This window comes from Cnephaeus nilssonii (genome assembly GCF_951640355.1).
Source record: "Cnephaeus nilssonii genome assembly, chromosome: 16".
Taxonomy (NCBI): domain Eukaryota; kingdom Metazoa; phylum Chordata; class Mammalia; order Chiroptera; family Vespertilionidae; genus Cnephaeus; species Cnephaeus nilssonii.
The window spans coordinates 7,119,741-7,131,936 of NC_137087.1; the positions used below are offsets into that span (position 1 = coordinate 7,119,741).

A 12,196-nucleotide genomic window follows, 5' to 3' on the forward strand; every position below is an offset into this window, starting at 1 on the left:
CCAAAAGTAATTTGTTTGAGTCGAATCAAAGAATAAACTAAAAAGGCCAGGCCATTTTTGTTTTTTCCTTTTGTTGTTTGTTTTGTTAAGCTCTTAAGCAAAGAGAAATGTCAGGAACTATTAGGGATAATGGTGGTAGAGTTCCAATGAAAGCTTAGCAATTGTTTCATTCCTTTGGATGATTCTACATTTCTTTGCTTTCAGTCACAAGTATTAATAACTCAAAAATCATATGGAGTATTTATATTAAAAAACAGAATTTTGTTAACATGAGTTATAAAATATTCTTTAGATGTCTATCTTTAAGAAAAATGGATAGCATATTTAAAACTCACAAGAAGTCAAACAATTCAAATACTAGAGAAGTAATTCTATTAATAGAAAACTAATGTTAGTATTATCAGTCACGAACATCAGTCAGTAAGAACATTAAATGTCCTTCATATATACTAGGAGAGACCAAAAGAAATTCATAAATGAACACTACTGGCAAAGCAAAAGAAAAGGCATATAAACATGGTTCTTAAGATATCTATACTAATAAAAGGGTAATATACTAATTAGTCCGGAAGTCTTCCGGATGTCCTTCTGGACAAAGCCACGGTGGCGGGGGCCGAGACAGAGGCAGTTAGGGGCGATCAGGTCGGCAGGGGAGAGCAGTTAGGGGCGATCAGGCCAGCAGGGGAGGGCAGTTAGGGGCGATCAGGCCAGCAGGGGAGGGCAGTTGGGGGCGATCAGGCTGGCAGGGGAGCAGTTAGGGGGTGATCAGGCCAGCAGGGGAGCAGTTAGGGGTGATTAGGCCAGCAGGGGAGCGGTTAGGGGTGATCAGGCTGGCAGATGAGTGGTTAGGGGTGATCAGGCAAGCAGGCAGAGTGGTTAGGGGCAATCAGGCAGGCCAGCAGTTAGGGGCCAGTGGTTCTGGATTGCAAGAGGGATGTCCGACTGCTGGTTTAGGCCCAATCCCGCAGGGATCCTGCAGGGATCGGGCCTAAACCGGCAGCCAGACATCCCCCGAGGGGTTCTGGATTGCGAGAGGGTGCAGGCTGGGCTGAGGGACCCCTTTCCCCCGTACACAAATTTTGTACACTGGGCCTCTACTAATTAATAACAAAAACACCTTGAGAGCATGCCTATTACCTTTCTTCCATAAAAAGGCACGTTTCATGCCAGAATAAGTTATTTTGGTTAATTAAATGTTTTCCTTAATAAATCAAAATATATACTGCATATGAATCATTAATTTTTAAATACTCCACTTATAAGATACTTTATTTAAAACTATATTGAAAATAATTTAATTCAGAAAGCCCTTTAAAATCTTTCAGTCTCAAGATCCTTATTTCAAATATCGATGTTTGGCAACACTCAAAAATTGGTCCTGATGGAATTGTATTTTATCAATTCTAAAAGCACGTTTTTTCATGTATTAAATTTCTGAAAATGAAATACATCTTTCATAGTCCAAGGTATCTAGCCATCGCATTTGGTCTGGATTAAAGTCAAACCTTTGCAGAGAAGATGTGCATCTGCTTCTACCATCATCTAAGAGCGCCACCAACCTGAGATCAGTCTGAAGTAAGCCCTCTGTTGTAGGCTTTTGTGGATCACACTGGTAATATGACTTTGGACTCCAAACTTGGTTTACATTCTCAGAGGATATTTTTTCCCCTCTCTACCCAGTGCTAACGTTGACAATGGTTTGGTTACTGTCTCTTTTGTGCACAGCCAGCTTAACGTCTCATGTATCCTTAGACTAAGGGTATAGACTTTTGGTGTGCCAGCTTTGTCAGAGAGGTCTCCAATGATTCCCCATCCTGAGTGTTTTTTCCTTCTGTTAGTGATACATAACATAATGGCACTTCCTACCATCTACATTATCCTAGATTTTATGAAATATATGGTACTTTAAATACATTTCTTTTTCCATCTTTTTAAAAAGAATCTTTTCTCCTTAAATGTAAAAACACCTCAGTACAGCAGAGACAGACACGAAGGGCAAGCGGGTGGGTTTGTAATTTAATTGTTTTAAACCTCAAATGAACAGGACTGCTGCTGTCGCTTGGGCCCTCCAGAGCCACTGGCTGCAAAGGTTCGACCTCCAGCTGGGATCTCCTAATGACCCTGTGGATGAGCTCTCTGCAGCGGTGGGGCAGGGGCCCCTGAGCAGTGACAGTGGACAATGAGTCTCTTGCCATCCCAGCGGTGCCAACCTGGGTCTCCTCTGACTGGCTGGTGGGAGGTGGACCCTGTCCATCGATGTATTGATGTGGATGTAGGCTATTCAAGCTGTGTCCTCTCCGATCACATGGACATGTGGGTTCAGGATGATGGCATGAATGCACCTGCTGTTCTTGGACAGAAGATTCTCAAAGCAAAACTTCCTCCACGAGGTTATCAAGGCCTTCAGGCTCAAAGGAAGTGAGTCCCGGATTACAAATCTTTGTGTAGGCCTCAAAATCTCCATTGTTGATGGCCTCAATCAGTTGTTCTGTGATTTGAATGATCTTGTTTTCCCACATTGAGATCCTTATCTTCAGTGGTGGTGTTGCAGCTCTCTGTGGAGTTCTTGATCCCATCTGTGATGTTATGCACCCTAGTGGTTTGTGGTGCCCTGTCACCGCCACCCGACCTCAATAGGCTTTAGGCAGCTGAAAAGTTCCTGGAGAAAAGTATGGTCGTGAGGATGCCACCCTTCAGTTTCCTCCGGGCACTGGACATACGCAAGCACTCCACAGTCTCCTGATGACGCATCATGGATACCACCGTGGACTGTTAGCAGACCCATCGATGCTTGAGAGCCTGGTCAGCTGGGATATGTTTTGCAGGGTTGTGGTCAGCATCTGGTTGATCAGTTCTTGGCTTCCAGGGTCACTGTCCCACTCTGGATGGAAAATCATAGGCTCCAGCCTTGATCTGCTGATATAGCTTCTGTTGATCCTCTTCCTGAAAGAGAGGTTATCCCACCAGCAGAATATACAAGGCTCTGAAAACCACTGTTTTTGTTTGTTTGTTTGTTTTTGTTTTTATATTTTATTGATTCTACAGAGAGGAAGGGAGAGGGATAGTTAGAAACATCGATGAGAGAGAAACATCGATCAGCTGCCTCCTGCACCCCCCCCCACAGGGGATGCGCCTGCAAACCAAGGTACATGGCCTTGACCGGAATTGAAACTGGGACCCTTCAGTCCACAGGCCAACGCTCTATCCACTGAGCCAAACCGGTTAGGGCACCACTGGTTTTCCATAGGGATCTTTCCTCAAGACTTCAGGGCACAGCCCTAGCCTGTTTGCTCAGTAGATAGAATGTCGGTCCACAGACTGAAGGGTCATGGGTTCAATTCCGGTCAAGGGCACATACCTCGGTTGCAGGCTCGATCCCCAGCCCTGGTCAGGGCACATGTGAGAGGCAACCAATCAATGTGTTTCTCTCACATCAATGTTTCTCTCTCTGTATCTCTTCCCCTCCCTTCCACTCTCTCTAAAAATCAATGGAAAAAATATCCTCAGGTGAGGATTAACAACAACAAAAAAGACTTCAGGAGACAAGTAAGCGAAGGTGCCAGCAAAACCACAGTAAGCCTGATGTTCTCCCTGTACTTGGATGGCTGGGCCAAAATCAGTCAGCTGCCCGAAGCACCCTTGCTTTTACACACCAGCAGCAGGTTCTCGGGCTTCTGGTCCTGGTGGACAATGTCACGCTGGTGGATGTAGTTAACACTCTCCAGAATCTGATGTACACAGTGGCTGGCATCAGCTTCATCATAGGATTCTTTGGATATGATGTCTACAAACAGCTCTCCACCAGTAACAAGGTCAAACACAAGGTAGTGAAACCCTGTTTCTGAAATAATGTGATGGGAATGCACAATGGATGTCTCAAAAGCCAATATATCCAGGCCTCACGTTCTAGTTTCTGTTGATCCCAGGCAGAGCAACTTCTTGGTATTGATTTTTGCTGCATACTCCTGCATGGAGGTTTTCTTCACACACCTGCGGACCACAGGAAGCACCTTTGCCGAGCTCCTTGAAGAGCTGGTAGTTGTCGATGAGTGTAGCCCATGCTGACATTGGTGCACAGTCACCATCACCCCACCAAGGGGGCAGGAGGAGAAGACCTAAATACATTCCTATAGTTTCTATTCAGTAGACTCTAGAACTTCTATATAAGGTCATTATTAAATTGCAAACCTCTTTTATTCCACTTAGTATTTCCTCCTTAAGCCTAGAGCTTTACATCCTGAAAACCTATAGCATGTTTCTCTATATTTCTACAAAGAACTACATTACCATATATAGTGAAAAAGCCAGAACATAAAATGTCTAATTAGAACTTATTTTTTCAGTGTGACTAATTTCTAACACTTAGGATGGTTTATAAACTTCTAGTTGAAAAACAACAACAATACACAAAACTTGAGCCTGGCCGATGTGGCTCAGTGGTTGAGCATTGACCTATGAACCAGGAGGTCATAGTTCAATTCCTGATCAGGGCACATGCCCTGGTTGTGGGCTAGATCCACAGTAGGGGGCGTGCAGGAGGCAGCCAATTAATGCTTCTCTCTCATCATTGATGCATCCATCTCTCTCTCCTTTCCTCTCTGAAATCAATAAAAATATATTTAAAGAAAAAACAAAACATTAGTTTTTTTCCCCTCAAATTATTTAAAATCCTAAAATGTAGAAAGGCAAGTTAGCTTTTCTACAGGAGACATAGAGAAGCCTAGAGAAGATAAACATGGTTTGACTCCAAGGATAGAAAAGTAAACACTGAATTACTTAGGTATAATAATGAAATTCATTCTATTTAGATTTAGAATAGCAAAAAAAAGTACTCATTTTTCTAACAAGTTATTACAAATTTTAATTTGGTGTTATGTATCATAACCTGAATGAGCCTTCATTTTCCTTAATATTTCATTCTGTACCAAACACAAAACTAAAAATTGATAAGCTAAGAAATAAATAAACATGTCAAAGAAGCATATAAAAATTTTCCCTTGCCCTGACCGGTTTGGCTCAGTGGATAGAGCGTCGGCCTGCGGACTCAAGGGTTCCGGGTTCGATTCAAGTCAGGGGCATGTGCCTTGGTTGCGAGCACATACCCAGTGGGGAGTGTGCAAGAGGCAGCTGATTGATGTTTCTCTCTCATCAATGTGTCTAACTCTCTATCCCTCTCCCTTCCTCTCTGTAAAAAAATAAATAAAATATATTTAAAAAAATTTTTTTCCCTTAAATTCCCAAATCCTACCAATTGATTCCTTTAAAAAAAAAAGGGGGGGGGACAATGTCCAATAGCAATACACTGGGGGTGGGGGTGGGGGGAGGTGCCAATTAAATATACTATAATGTGAGATACTTACAAAAGGAAAAAAATGACCTTAAAATGATTCAATGATATGTTTCAAGACAATCCCACAACCTGGATGACTAGAACTGAAAAGAATTCATTACTCATTTCACTTGACCAGAATTGACTTGCCCTACTTAGCAAAAGCAAGTTTTTGAGAAGTTCTGGATTGCTCTAAAACCAACTTGCAAGAAAAGCCACCCACTGGTAAAAGGTAATATTTATTAAGCATGTAACTTCATTTAATATTTACAACTAGCCTATGAGATAATTATCATCATTCTATTAAGATGAAGAAATTGAGGCTTAGAGATGTTAATAAACTGTCTGTAGCTACCCAGTTCCTAGGACAGAAGTGGCAATAGCAATCTACAGCCAGCTGGTTATTAAGAGCACTGGCTAGATATTTCCTACCACTGTCTTAGGTGCTGCAATTAGCCTCTGGGAAAACAAGATGATTGAGGTTCAACAGAGGAAGACAGATATGTGAACACTAGTGAAACACTGCTTTATAAGAACTCTGCAAAGGGTTTAAAGGGGACACAAAAGAGAGGGACCTGTACGAAGACAATGAATTGCTTGATTTCTACAAATAAACTAATTATAAAAGTCAATGCTTCTTTAAATAAAGAACACCAAAAAATGCATTTCCTGGTCAACATACTTCCTTTTGCAAGTATTAATTTGTTTTTATTCATGAAAACACATTATGGTATGTTACGCTGCTCTAATTTTAGAATATATAAGACTCCCACACACTCATGGCACACATTTATGTATATACACATGTGTATAAAATCTAGATTATAATAAATGATTTGGTTTGGGCAGGAAGGTGCACTTTGAACTCAAAATGTTCTTTATCTGAACTGTCCCCCATCAATGATAAAAATTATAGTTAAGAATGAAAGGAATTTACTTTTCTCTGTGACTCTTCTAAAGTAGCAGAAGAGCGTTTTAAGCTTCTCTGGTTTTCTTGAGGAACGTCCTTCAAACAACCTGCAAGAGACCAAAAATAAAGATTCACAAAGAACTAAATCTATATTACTACCAAGTAATAAAAGAAGTAATTCTTTCAGAGAGCAATTCTGTAAAAATAGAGAACTGAAAACTGTTTGGATCCAAATGGCATCCAGAAAGGACTGAAAGCAACTAGAATCAGGCTTCTTAAAAGTTGTTCATGGCGGATGGTACTCTAACAACTCGTCTCTCCAGTCTATCTTCCTCCAGGGAGAAGGTACCACCTGGTGCCCTAAAGTCAATTAAGCCAGTGAATTAATGCTTGGTTATTTTCCCAATGGCAAATACTATTTGTAATTCACAATACTACTAGAAGTTAAATGATTGAACAAAAACAGTATCTGAAAAAAACTAAAAACTGCAAATGATAGTGTTGGGGAGGCGAGAACAATGAGGACAATGACATGCAGTATAACAAGATGTTAGAGGAATGACCAACCCTTGGTAATTAAACAAATACACTCTGCGTAGTAACCTGTTAAATAGCGCTATCCCTCCACCATCTGGTTTCCAGCAACCTAGACTTGTACTACTTTAGTTTTCTTTGAAATGATGTGGCATTGTTATTGGTAACACATTATGCAATTTATCCCGAGGGAAAGAAAAGGAGGGCTTTAGAAGCATTTGACCTGAGTAAGTAGTTCACTAAAAGATTTCAATCACAAAAGCATGCTTTTAGGCACAAGATCTACTTTTCCAAAAGCAATGAAAAATTACAGAGAAATTCTGTGGCTATAAATGAGGAGGTATTATTCATCTGCCTCTAGTCATATACCCTGGCTTTAAAACCAGAAACACTTCAAGTAAAAGTTCACTTTAACAAGCGTCAAAATGGATAAAAATTTTCATCAGAAAAGCACATTTATATAACTATGCAGAAAGGAAAAAGTTAATTTCATGAGAAAATCCTATTGAGCAAGTAAAATGAATTAGAAAAAGGGAAGGAAATACAGATTTCAAATGACCTGTTTTCAGTGATCTGAAATTCTGTATTCAGAGTCAATTCTGAGAAAACAATTTATCTGAATACTTACCTCCTAAAAAGAATACTAATATTAGAAAGCATTTTTACCAAATCTAAAATCTAACTGATTTTTAAAAATAATTGTGCCTATGTAATAATTTTTATTCACCTAACTTATTTTTCTTAAATGTTTATTACAAATATTCTTAAAAATCCAGCTGCCTGCCCACCCCCCCTCCCCGCCCCAATAAAGGGATATTTGACAGTGCAGGTTTCAGCTTAGTTTCTTCTGCAGTGTCAACCAGAATAGTTTGTTTAAATCAAAATGATGGTCAGAATGAAGAAGAAGCCACTTGGCAATTTAATTAAACATCCTATATGAAATAAATATGATTTACTAAATGAATACCTTGGGACCCATTGCAAAATCCTTTTCTAGGTTTACTACTTAGTAGAGGAAAGCAGTATTAATATAAAGGCATCCACCACCTTTTCTCAGAGATGAACTGAGGCACTATACAATTCAATTAAGGAGGAAAAAGTTCCTCTTCCACAGGACTGTTGCACTATGAGAAGAAAATGGCTGTTGAACTTAAGAAATAATTTCCCAAAACATAAAAAGTATCCCTAATTTCTACATGTGGTCAGCTATATGTAAAATCACATAAAGTTTCACAACCATGATGACAAATTATTAACCTTAGGAGCCTCTTGGGACTACAGATTTATTAACCTAAGGATATGACTTCCCTGGAAGATTATGTGGCTATTACCACCAACTACAAATGAGCACCACTGTTTATTTTGCAGGTCCAAACCTTAGAGGTACAAATCAAGCAGAACCTCAATGTTTTCTGATTATTCGTTGTGTGTGAGTTTCAAAGCCTGATTTCAAATCACTATGTAACCAAATATGCTTTGCCATCTTCCTGATGGAGTAAGGACGTGTGTGGGGGTTGGAGGTGCAGAGGGAAGGGGTGGTGGAAAGAAAGTTTGGGAAGATGAAGCAGGTTTAAAACCCTTATGCCAATTCTCAGAATTCACTGCTGTAAATTTTTATAGCACTATGTATAGCCACCCAGATAAAATGAATTACCCTGTTATGGAAGCAAGTGAAAAATAACATAGAAACAGGCAAACAGCATTAGTGAAAGTTATCAGAAGAGTGATGTATTATCTGAGGAACAGTTCTGGGGAGAGAGAAGGAAGACAAAGGAACCGAGGATGGAGCCAGAAAAAGGAGAGAGACAGAAAGATACTAGTACAGCAGGGAAGACTAAGAAGGAAGAAAGGGATAGACAGAAATGGGGCTGGAGACCAAGGGAGAGGCTCAGAAACAGAAACTCACATGCAAAGACACTCAGAGAGACAAACACAGAAAGAGAGACAAGGGACTGGGGGCAATTAGACTTCTCATACTAATCAAGCACCATCCAATTTTTTTTTTTACTTCCCAACAACAATTTTTTTTTAAAATTTAGATTTCCAGGTCTTGGGTATGAATATTTGAAAGCATATTTTGAGTCAGCAGGCATGCATGTAAACATGAACATAAACTATGCCATAATAACCCCTCTGCATATAGGGAAGACATTCTGGCATTTAACTGAATAATTACAGATTATTAAAGAAAGCAAACAGGAAAAGTTAGGCAACCTCACCTTTGTTCTAAAAATACTTTTTATTTTCAAGGGAGTAAGTCAATCAGAGTTGATACTTACTAACTGGTATTTTTCTTTCCATAAACATAAATAGAAACATCTATAATAATAAAGAGCTAATACGCTAATTAGACTGAATGGCAGAACAACCTTCCGGAAAGACCAGTGGGTGGGGCAGCAGGGCTGCAGGGCTGCAAGGCAGCTGGGGCTTCGAGGGTCGAGCCCCTTGCACAAATTTCGTGCATCAGGCCTCTAGTAGTTTCATAAAATCTTTCCCTGAATGACATATTGATAGCATTACTGGAATTGGATTCTACACACACACACACACACACACACACACACACACACACACACACGTGATTTCAAGTTAAGGATTAATTCCATTAGTATACAGTAAATCAAACCCAAAGCTCTATAACCTCCACTATAAAATGGAAGCAAATGATAATCTGAAACCCGGCCAGAAAAGTCCTTTCTGCCATATGGCCCCAACAGCATTTTCAATCCAGAAGAGGCAGATGTAAAAGCCTCCTGGGTTGACCACTGCTGCAGCACACAATTAATCTCTGACCATCAGTTTCTAAGCAATCTTAGAAGCATCAATGTTAATCACATTGGAAGCCTTTATATGAATGTTTAGGCCCTGAAAGACAAGCAGGAGAAAAGGTCAAGGATATTTAACATACTAAGCAGGGCTGGAAGAACACAACAATAAATTTAAAAAGGAAGACTTATTCAATTTATTGACGTCAGCCTCCCACCACAAACTCTTAACCATTTTTCTTATTCAACCAACTAGCCAGTCATCCCTCTTTTGAGACTAAATATGCATGAGTGCTCACACACGCATAGATTCCAACTGCCAGAAACTATAATCATAAATAGCAACTATGCAAAAATGAAAACACAACAACATGTTCCATAATCAGCTTACCAAATGGCTCATCAAATTAGGTACTTGATCTTTCATAAGCCACATAAAAAAGGGGAACTTTGGGTTGTTTTCCATTTCAGGAGCACACTCAGAGCATTTTGTTCTTGAGAGGAAGCAAGACATAATGAAAGAGCACTGAGTTTGAACAGAAGACAATATTCAAGTCCCAGTTCTGCTGACAAGTCATGTACTCAAACTGAACCTATTAGGATAAAGCTTCCCCACCAAGAAAGGTGCATCCATAGAATCAAAGTGAGTTGCTGTCAATAGACCGCATCAAAGATCATGTATAATCCAGGTTCTTGCTGATTGCTAGTTTAGGCTTATTAAAACACCTGCTATCTCAGTGAGAGGCAAGTGCAGACATCCTGGCTGCTGAAGAGTCCCTAAAACAACTATATAGACTACTACAGGCTTAACCTGCCATAATTAATTTTCAGTGTTCTGGTGACCAAAAGAACATCTGTCAGCCAGGAAGACAAGAGTATGCCTGTTTCAAATCATCAGCAGACCTGCTTAAATTCTAATTTAGTAAAAATGCTACTAGGATACTGTGAGTTTCAATTTCTCATGGTCACTTTGGACTGACAGATGGCTTTGGTTTATTTAACAGATCAATAATTATTTCTAAGGGTAGTTCTAATTTCTTATTAGCTCTGAGGTAAGAAGTATTAATACAGTTCATTGAAAGGAGGCTGTATAGTAGTGATTAAGGGATACAGCTTCTAGAGGCTGCCTATGTACTCCTGAGTTTGAATCCCAATTATACCAGCTAGCTCTAAGTCTTCATCTCCTCATCTGAAAAAATGAAAAAAATACCTAACTTATAAGAGTAATACAAAGGTTAAATTAAAATAGCACAGTAATTGGTAAATGGCAAGTACTTAATATCAGCTATAAGAAAGAGATCATCTCATGCAAAAAAATTTCAGATAATGCTAAGTAAGCTGAGGGATCTGTGCTAGAGATAAGGCATTCCATAATAGCCAGCAAAAACACACATCATTTACATAAAATGCTCACATTGTTCTAATCCATATTCCCTTCATTAAGAAAAGTGGCTCAGCCCTGGCAGATTTGGCTCAGTGGTTGAAGCATTGGCCCTTGGTCAAGGGCATGTACCTCGGTTGCAGGTTCCTCAGCCCCGGGAGGAGCGCATACAGTAGGCAACCAATTGATGTGTCTCTCGATCCTGTCTATGTTTCTCTCTCTCTCTTCTCTTCCCTCCCTTCCATCTTTCTCTCCCCCTCCTTCCTCCCTCCCTTCCACTCTCTCTCTGGAAATCAATGAAAAAATTTCCTCCTGTGAGGATTAAAAAAGAAAAGTGGATCAGCTTCTTTTCTCATCAAAGCCTAACATGCTGACACTCAGAACCAACCAGTTCAGTCTTTAGAATAAATGACCATGCACAATGAAAAAGATAAAGATGCTATTTCCAAGAAGTCCCAACATTTCTGTCAGAAGTTTAGCTGAAAAACAAACCTGTGGTTCATTTTACTGTTGAGAGAAGAAGGCGGTCCGTGTGGCAGGTGCCCAGCCCTCAGAGGGCCCTTGTGTTTCTTTCACATGCTAAATAGAAAAATTAGGGTAAAAGGGAGGTAATGATACTGTGTCTATGGGGTGGTAATTAGGAAGGAATAAACTACCCACACTAGCTGTTTAAGAAAGGCTCAAAAAAATCTGTGGGGCCCTGACCGGTTTGGCTCAGTGGATAGAGCATCAGCCTGCGGACTCAAGGGTCCCAGGTTCGATTCCGGTCAAGGGCATGTACCTTGGTTGTGGGCACATACCCAGTAGGGAGTGTGCAGGAGGCAGCTGATCGATATTTCTCTCTCATTGATGTTTCTAACTCTCTATCCTTTCTCCCTTCTTCTCTGTAAAAAATCAATAAAATATATTGATACAATAAAATATAATCAATAAAATATATACTTTCTAAAAAAAAAAGTCTATGGGATGAAGCATCTGAGAGAGAAGGCAAGGGGGTGGGAGTGGGGGGTTGAAATTAACTAGGGAATTTATATATATACTAGAGGCCTGGTGCACAAATAAGTGCACGGGTGGGGTCTCTTAGCCTGGCTGGCAATCAGGGCTGATGGGTGCCGCAGGAGGTTGGCGGGGGAGGGCCGTGGGAGGTTGGCTGTGGGAGCACACTGACCACCGGGAGGCAGCTCCTGCATTGAGCGTCTGCCCCCTGGTGGTCAGTGCACGTCATAGCGACCAGTTGCCCAGTTGTTCGGTCATTAAGTCGCTTAGGCTTTTATATA

At 40.3% G+C, this 12,196-nt stretch overlaps 1 protein-coding gene and 1 pseudogene across 4 annotated transcripts in view; both read right to left on the bottom strand.

Annotated features, from left to right (window-relative positions):
• Positions 1 to 12,196, bottom strand: part of PARG (poly(ADP-ribose) glycohydrolase) — a 184,878-nt gene that overhangs the window by 62,614 nt on the left and 110,068 nt on the right. For all 3 annotated transcript variants that reach the window (XM_079793725.1, XM_079793726.1, XM_079793724.1), the window contains exon 10: positions 6,267 to 6,346. In XM_079793725.1, the coding sequence (XP_079649851.1) occupies positions 6,267 to 6,346 (80 nt within the window). The remainder of the gene's footprint in view (positions 1 to 6,266; positions 6,347 to 12,196) is intronic.
• On the bottom strand, positions 1,932 to 4,945 carry LOC307112473 (calcium/calmodulin-dependent protein kinase type II subunit gamma-like; annotated as a pseudogene). Its single transcript has 3 exons — positions 3,545 to 4,945; positions 3,230 to 3,283; positions 1,932 to 2,983 (listed from the first exon to the last, which is right to left on the bottom strand). The product of its transcript is annotated as a calcium/calmodulin-dependent protein kinase type II subunit gamma-like (transcript).